The 8,895-nt window shown below is 47.0% G+C and overlaps 1 protein-coding gene across 1 annotated transcript; it reads right to left on the bottom strand.

Moving 5' to 3' along the window:
• Nucleotides 1-910: 910 nt before the first annotated feature.
• On the bottom strand, nucleotides 911-7,263 carry SPACA9 (sperm acrosome associated 9). Its single transcript, XM_032232427.1, is given in 8 exon segments — nucleotides 911-979; nucleotides 981-1,030; nucleotides 1,033-1,252; nucleotides 1,254-1,265; nucleotides 1,267-1,309; nucleotides 2,117-2,195; nucleotides 2,198-2,321; nucleotides 7,120-7,263. Coding segments are annotated over 8 exon segments (741 nt in total).
• Between the last annotated feature and the right edge of the window lie 1,632 nt (nucleotides 7,264-8,895).

Raw genomic sequence — 8,895 nt, 5'->3', positions numbered from 1 at the left:
AATATCCCGGTGACCGACTCAGGTTGGATCTTGCAATCTGCAGGTGTTTTTTTTTCCCCCCCTGATAGCCAAAAGTCTTGATTTAAAGTACTACTGCTCTGGTATTAGGTTTGGAAAGCCAACGGAGGTTGGCCTCTGGATCTCTAGGGCTGCTCATGGTTTTAACCAGGAATAAGGTGGGAGATTTAACCAGAATATAGAATTTGATCTAGCTCCCCTTGGAACCAAATGATCCAACCGGATTGCATGATCGAAGGCGGCCTGATCAATTTTGGCCAGGTATGGACAGGCTTCAGCAGTCAACAAAGTTGACTTGATGTGGCCCTCGAGGAACTGTGGTTGACTCGGTGGGATTCCATCAAGTCAACCGAGAATCTGAACCGAATCGGGCCACATAAAAAAACCAACAGGTTTTTTTCACAGGCGGGTGAAAACCTGGTTGATGATCCCACCCCGAAACAGAGCCATCCATGGGAACGGGTCTTCCTAACTGCCCAACCTAAGTCAGAAGCCTCCGTTGACCCCAACCGTTGGCCAACGCAATCTCAACATTCAAAGCTGAAGTGGCGATTCCGTGCTTGGACTCCTGACTTGGGGAGGTTTTACACCAGGAAAAAAAAATATTGCAAATCGGAGTAGGGTTTTGGTAGGTCATCTTGGGATCTGAATCTACCTGGATCTACAACCGGGGCACAGGGGCAACGAGCGGAAAATGATCTTCCCTGTGAAGGCCCATGGCTAGATTGAGAACAACCGAGCATGGTCTCCCTTTTCTGCACCGTTCTCAGAAAAGGCCATCGCTGAAGCAGTTCCAGGGAGACTAATTTTAATTTCTAGACACCGTGTGAGTGTATGGGTCGTGCCGTTCTCCTGCCCCCTCCTATATCTGGCTGGGTTTGGTGGGGGGGTTTCAAAAAGCATTTTTACCAGGCGGTTTCCAGGGACCGTCGAGGAATTTTCGAATGGCTCGCCCTAGGCCCGCCCATCTGTTTTATTTTAGCCGCCCGCCTATTCTCCCGCTTCTGAGCCTATCCAGCAAGCTAAGCTTAGTCTGGCAAGCTTCGGTGACAAATGTAGGCCGCCCTGAGAGGTCAAAGCCCTTCTTGGTCCGAGTTGGCAAGTTTATCTGCTGGAGGATGGCAGCTTTGCGGGCACTCACGCTCTGCAGCATGTTCCGGGGAAGCTTCTCCGTGTGAGCCACCCACTCCTTCATGCAGTCCAGGACGATGGGGATGAGGCTGACCACGCCCCCCGTAATGGTTCCGGGGCTTCGTCGCAGCTGAGATGGTTCACCACGTCGTGAGGATATCTGAAGAGGAGGAGGAGGAGGTGGAGGGAGGAGGAGGAGGAAGAGGAGGAGGAGGAGGAAATTATATAGAAAGGAGAAGGAAAAAGAATTATACAGAGGAGAAGGGATGATAGAGAGAAGGGGGAAAGGAGGAAGAGGAGGGAGAAGAATTGGAAGGACGAGAAATTATAGAGAAGGAACAAATATGGAGAAGAAGGGGGAATTACATGGAGGGGAAGAGGAGGAGAAGGAATTGGGAGGGTGAAAAATAGAGAAGGAAAAAATATGAGGAGAAGGGGACGATAGGGAGAAGGGGGAAAGTGGGAAGAGGAAGAGAAGAAATTGGTGAGGCGAGAAATTATAGAGAAGGAACAATACGGAGAAGAAGGGGGAAAATATAGGGAGAAGGAGAAGAGGAGGAGGGAAGAGGAGGAGAAGGAATTGGGAGGATGAAAATAGAGAAGGAAAAAAATATGGAGAAGGGATTATAGGGAGAAGAAAAGGAGGAAGAGAAGGAGAAGTTATTAGGCAGACGAGAAATTATAGAGAAGGAAAAATACGGAGGAGGCATTATAGGGAGAAGAGGGAAAGGAGGAAGAGAAGGAATTGGGAGGATGAGAAATAGAGAAGGAATTACAGGGAGAAGGAAAGGAGGAAGAGAAGGAGGAGGAACTTGGGAGGAAGAGAAAATTATAGAGAAGAAAAAAAAATGGTTTCCGGCAAGTGCATGCATGCCGGCCACCTGCTCTTCCGTTTTCCGGCACGCACACGCCCCTCCCGTCCCGGCACACGGTGACGAAAAGCTTTGACTCACACTGGACTAGAAACTTACTAGCCCGGAGGCCACTGAGATCATTGCTGTGGCTGACGTAGGTCTTGCATTTCTCCAAGATGGCGTTGGTGGTGCGTTTCCAGGATGCAGGCACTCCAGCCGTTGGCAAAGCTGGTGCAGCTCACAGCAGATGTTCAGAAACATCAGCAGGATACGCTTGTCAGTCGTGTTGTTGCAATAGTGGTCCATGTACGTTTGCACCTGTTGGGATGAGCAGAGCGGAGGACGGGGGAGAATGCAGGCCAGTCCTCGACAGTCTCACGCGGGGCCACCACCAGCAAAGTCAATTGGTGGTGGTGGGGAGAGCCTGGTTTCGCTTAACAACCGCCGGTGACCAACTTCCCAACCTGCAACGATTTGCTTAACAAACGCCGGCGAGAAAAAGTCACAGAACGGGTCAAAACCCCCCTTAGCACATTTCTCACTCCGCACATAAATTCCTGGCTCAGTTTGTGGTCGTAAGTCAAGGACCTACCTGTAGGTGGCCCACTCGAAAGGAAAGACGGAAAGATGGAATAACAGAGCTGGACAGGGCCTCGGAGATCACTTAGACCATCACCCCCTCGCTCGAGCAGGAGAGACTACACCGCGATTCATGGAAGACGGCTCTTAGAACAAAGAATCCTAAGGCTGGAAGGGACCTCAGAGGTCTTCTAGTCCAACCCCGCCCCCCTGCTCAAGGCAGGAGACCTTATACCATCCTGGTTCAAAGCTACATGATAGAGGCAAGTCCTCAACGTACGACCATTTGTTTAGCGACGGAAAAAAAAACCAAACGAAGGGGTGGGGGGGGGAATAAGCAAATCTTTTTGGCCACCACTCGTCAGCCAATGGGGGTGTTGTGGGGGAGTGTTAGCCAGATTCACTTAACGACCGTGTTACTAACTGAACCACTGCACTTAATTCACTTCATGGTCTGCAGCCAGAAAAGGTCGTAAGATCGCTCAAATGTTTCACTTAGCGACCGAAATTCCGGGCTCGATTTTGGTCGTAGGTGAGGACCCCTTGCATTTCCGGACCCTGTTTACACAAGTGTCACAATCTGGTATACAACTCAAAGCACACTTAACCTCGCTTCTATTAAGGGGGGGGGCTTCACTAAGTGTGCTGTTCGCGCTTTACCCCTTCGGAGCGGAGAGAGAGGAGCTGCGGGGAAAAACCCCACAACTTTTGTGCAAAACAACAACACCACCAAACCGTCCGGCGCCCAAGTCATTATCCAGCGTTTTCGGTCCCTGCTATCCCATTGTTTCCTCCCTCCTTCCCTGAAAAGTTAGGAGGAGAGAAAGTTTTGAGGGGAAGATAATGGGGTGCAGAGGTTGCCAACTCCAATCCGAGGCCGTCCGGCTATTGTGTTGAATAGCGCAATCCTCAGTTGGCTGCTGGATGGGTCTCAGGTCAGCTGTTAGCAGGCAGGATGGCTCCTGGCCCTGAGCTGCTCCTGGTCGTTGTCGAGCTTAATTGGATCCCGGGGTGACCAACTCAGCAGGAAAGAGAGAGAGAGAGCGAGGGAAGACAACTTCCTTTTAAGTGGCCCCACCAGATTTCAAATTCTTCCTCCTGCCTCACAGCCCTGATAGGGGAATGCAGCAGATCAAAATAAAATCTCTCCTCTGTGTATTTCTCTCTCTGTCTCGCTCTCTCTCTGTTTCTCTGTCTGTCTTTCTCTGTGTCTTTCTCTCTCGTTTCTCTCTCTGTCTGTCGTTCTCTGGGTCTTTCTCTGTGTTCTCTCTGTCTTTCTGTGTCTTTCTCTGTTCTCTCTCTGTGTGTATTTCTCTGTTCTCTCTCTCTACTCTCTGCTTTGTATGTTTTTTCTCTCTGTCTCTCTGTCTTTCTCTGTCTCTCTTTCTCTCTTTCTCTCTGTCTTTCTCTGTCTCTCTCTTTCTCTCTGCGTGTGTCTTCTCTCTCTGTCTGTCTTTCTCTGTCTGTCTTTCTCTGTTTCTCTCTCTCTGTCTATCTCTCTCTGTCTCAATCTCTGTCTTCTCTGTTTCTCTCTCTCTATCTTCTCTCTCTGTCTCTCTGTTTCTCTCTCTCTGTCTTTCTCTCTCTGTCTCTCTCTCTGTCTCTGTTTCTGTCTCTCTCTCTGTCTTTCTCTCTCTGTCTCTGTCTCTCTCTGTCTCTCTCTCTCTCTCTCTCTGTCTCTCTCTCTCTTTCTCTCTCTTTCTGTCTCTCTCTCTCTTTGTCTGTCTCTTTCTCTGTCTATCTCTGTCTGTCTGTCTCTCTGTCTCTCTCTTTCTCTCTTGCTCTCTCTCTGTCTCTCTCTCTGGATTGTGGTTGTGCTGGTAGACACACCTCCATGGTTTGGGCTTCCTTGCAAGACAGGTGGGAGAAGGTGACATGGGCCTACCCCCCCCCACCCCCCACAGCAATCCACGGGTGCCCTGGTAGTTAAGCCTTGGTCACGATGAATTCAGCCACCGTGATTATTATTTCGTGTCTCTTTTTCAACTCGGCTACTTTTTCCCAAGGATCCAGGACTATGGGATGGATGGATGGATGAAGATAGAGACTGATGAGAGGAGAGGAATAATGATAGATAGACAGAGGAGATGGATAGATGATAAATAGACAGGAGATGGATGGATGGATGGAGAGATAGAAGACATGGATAGATGAAATGGAGAGTTATAACAGATGATCAGAGAGATGATAGATACGTGATAGTGATACGGAGAGAGAGAGATTAGATAGGTAGAAAGATAGAGATGATAGAGAGATAGGAAGTGGATGGGTGAACGTATTGATAACAGAGATATGACTGAGTGATAGCCTAGCCCATACCCACAGTAGGTAGAGGAGGTTGACTCAATGAGACATCCCTTCATTTCTTCTTCTTTTTAAATTAATTACTTCAAAGATAACGCGTGTAAAGTGTCTTTTCTCCTCCATCATCTTCATTTGCTCTTCCTCCTTTTTTTCCCCTTCCTTCCTTCTTCTTCCATTTCCTCCCTCCCTCCAATTCTGATGACTTAAAAGTTGTCTTGAGTCCCCACAGTCTGGGAAATAAACATAATTCCATCCGCCTCCATTCATCATGTCTGCTTAACAGACATTTCTCCCATCCATCACTGGCCCATCAGCGACAGAGCCATTACTTTAATAGGCACTTTCAAATGCTTTCGCTACACCGTGGGAATGCGTTGCGGGGCAAGAGGGACACTGCATGTTCTCCATTTCAGTTTTGGAGAGAGAGGAGAGACAGAGAGGACACACACAGAGACAGACAGAGAGACAGACAGACAGACAGAGAGAGACAGAGAACAGAGAGAGGGGGACAAAGAGAGACAGAGGAGAGAGACACACACACAGAGAGACAGAGAGACAGAGAGACAGACACACACCACAGAGACACAGAGAGACACAGAGACAGCGACGGACAGAGAAAGAGAGAGACAGACACACAGAGACACAGAGAGAGAGAGACAGAGAGAGAGAAACAGAGAAAGACCCAGAGAGAGACAGAGAGAGACACAGAGACAGAGAGATAGAGAGAGAGAGACAGAGAGACACAAGAGACACCACAGAGAGACAGAGAACACACCACACACACACGAGAGAGAGACAGAGACAGAGAGAGAGACACAGAGAGAGACACAGAGACAGAGAGAGAGATAGAGTCAGAGAGAGAGACACACACAGAGAGACAGAGAGAAACAGAGAGAGACAGAGAGACACAGAGAGAGAGAGAGAGAGAGAGAGACAGAGACAGAGAGAGACACAGAGACAGAGAGAGAGACACACAGGCAGAGAGGCAGAGACAGAGAGAGAGACACACAGGCAGAGAGAGACAGAGACACACACACACAGAGACAGAGACAGAGACACACACAGAGACAGAGAGACAGAGAGAGACAGAGAGAGAGAAAAACACACACACACAGAGACAGAGAGACAGAGAGAGAGAGACAGACAGAGATAGAGAGAGGGACGAGAGAGACACAGAGAGACACAGACAGAAAGTTTTCAGCAGGTCAAGGAAAAGAGTTTTTTTTAAAAAATTAGGCCAAAACAATCAAACGGCAAAGAAAAATGGTCAGATCTGGAGATATCTTCATGTCTTCCTAGTTTAAGGTAACAGAATAACAGAGTTGGAAGGGACCTTGGAGGTCCTCTAGTCCAACCCCCTTCCCAAGGAGAAGACCTTATACCATTCTGGACAAATGCCTAGCCAGCCTTTTCTTAAAAACCTCCATTCATGGAGCACCCCAACTTCTGGAGGCAAGTTAGTCCACGGATGAATTCTTCTCACTATCAAGAAATTTCTCCTTATTTCTAGGTCGGTTTCCACCCATTATTTCTTGTCCTGCCCTGGATGCTTTTGTTCTGAGCCAGGCTTCCTTAAAAAGCATGAAGCAGAGTCTTGCAAAACCTCTTATATTGACACGACTTGTGAATTCCTTTCCTTCACAGTCCGCAAGGCTCGGCAAACAGTCTTTCAGAGGAATATTTATCCACGCGAACCTTATCTCTCTTGGAGAGCTGCCAGATAACTAGTTTCCAAACGGCAGGGCAAGGCAAAACTTGGCACAGAGTCTCTTATAGTCACAAACAGAACGTTCCACTCTTGAAACAACCGAAGGAATAAATCGTTTCCTGCAAAAGCCCCCCTCATTCATTCCTCTTTTGTTTCTTCTGGGAGGGGCCAATCACCTCCAAGGTGTGGCTTTACTCCCCAGTCGACCGTACTTTCTTAATAGTTCTTGTCTTCTGGCAGCTCTGCCCATGCGCACACTGGGAACAGGCTCCAGCTGTTCTTCTGCCTCATTGCTGTCTAGCTCCCTCTCCGCCTCCAACGCAGAGGCCTCGTCTGAGCTTTCCTCAGCCCCCAGGACTGGCCCATGTTCCTCCCAACCTCCCCACTGTCCGGCTCTGCTGCCAACTCTGCTGGCTCTCGGCGGGCCACAACGGGTTGAGTCCAAAACCTTGCTCCTCTCCCCATCTCGCCTTCCACAGTCCCCGCCACCACCACCTTGGGCTCCACCCATGGGGACCCCCTTACCTGCCCGATGCTGGACACGGGTTTAATTTTATCGTGGGCGTTCTCTCGGACGTGTTCCAGGGCAGCGATGAAAGTGAATTGCTGCTGTTGGAAGATTTTATACGTCTGTTCAATGCTCCGAAGGCTTTCCTTGATTTCATTCATTTTTCTCCCCCTCCTGGAAGGAGAAGAGAAGCAGGTTTTTTTATGTTTTTTTTTTTAAAAAAACCATTTCTCAATGTTTTTAAGGTTGTAAGCCACCCAGAATCGTTGGGATACAAGACAGGTGGCGAACAAACAAACAAGCAAAATAAATAAATAAGCAAGTAAGCTTATGGGTACCAGTCCTTGGTTTACGGCCACAATGGGGACAGTATTTCTGTTGCTAAGCGAAACGGTTTTTTAGTTTAGTGCCTTATTTTAACTGCCTCAACCTTTTTTTTTTTGCCAGTTGTTAAACGATTTAGAATAGAATAGAGTAGAGTAGAGTAGAATAGAATAAGGAATAGAGTAGATTAAAGAATAGAGTAGAATAAAATAGAATAAGGAATAGAATAGAGTAGAATAAGGAATAGAATAGAGTAGAGTAGAATAGAGTTAAGGAATAGAGTAAATAAATAGAATAAGGAATAGAGTAGTAGAATAAAATAGAATAAGGAATAGAGTAGAGTAGAATAAGGAATATAGAATAAAATAGAATAAGGAATAGAATAGAGTAGAATAAGGAATAGAATAGAGTAGAATAGAATATAGAGTAGAATAAGGAATAGATTAAAAGAATAAGGAATAGAGTAGAGTAGAATAAGGAATAGAGTAGAATAAAATAGAATAAAGTAGAATAAGGAATAGAATAGAGTAGAGTAGAATAGAGTAGAGTAGAATAAGGAATAGAGTAGAATAAATTAGAACAAGGAATAGAATAGAGTAGAATAAAGAATAGAATAGAGTAGAGTAGAATAAAATAGAATAAGGAATAGAATAGAGCAGAGTAGAGTAGAGCAGTGTTTTTCAACCACTGTGCCGTGGCACACTAGTGTGCCGTGACATAGTGTAAGGTGTGCCGTGGGAGAATTACTTTATATAGTCAATATAGGCACAGAGTTAATTTTTTTTAACATTTTCTAATGGTGGTGTGCCTCGTGATTTTTTTCATGAAAAAGTGTACCTTTGCACAAAAAAGGTTGAAAAACACTGGAGTAGAGTAAGAATAGAATAGAATAGAGTAGAGAAGATTAGAATAGGAATAGGAATAGGAATAGAATTATTTCTTGGCCAAGTGTGATTGGACACACAAGGAATTTGCTCTCAGTGGACATAAAGGAAAATAAAATAGAATACATTCATCAAGAACCGTAAGATGCAACACTTAGTGATTGTCACAGAATAAAGCAAAGGGTTTATGTACACTGACAGAATCTGCACCAAAGTGAATTTCCTTTGGACATCCAATCACTCTTGGCCCAGAAAGGTTATTCTGTTCTGTTCTATTCTATTCCTAAGAGTCCTGCCTGCTAGGCGCGACTCGGCTCACCTTTATTCTTTTCCCCGATTCTTCTGCATGTCCCAAGGCAGGGACTGTGCTGCTGCCGGATGATGGATCCAGCGGCTTCTTCTCTCTCCCCCGCCCGCACCTTTGCAAGCCCGAGGCGAGCCCAGCAATTGTTACACGCGTCTCCCGGGCAACCGAGGGGCGGGGGCCTTGCTCACAGCCGCCACATTCCTTCCCCCCTCCCTTCCCACACCCTTTACACGTGGGGACGAGCCGGGGAAATCCCGGGAATGGGGTTTCTTGCAAAA

This window comes from Thamnophis elegans, chromosome 16 (assembly GCF_009769535.1).
Source record: "Thamnophis elegans isolate rThaEle1 chromosome 16, rThaEle1.pri, whole genome shotgun sequence".
In the NCBI taxonomy this organism is placed as follows: domain Eukaryota; kingdom Metazoa; phylum Chordata; class Lepidosauria; order Squamata; family Colubridae; genus Thamnophis; species Thamnophis elegans.
Note: the sequence above shows the minus strand (reverse complement) of the source record. Positions and strands in the feature narration are given on the sequence as shown.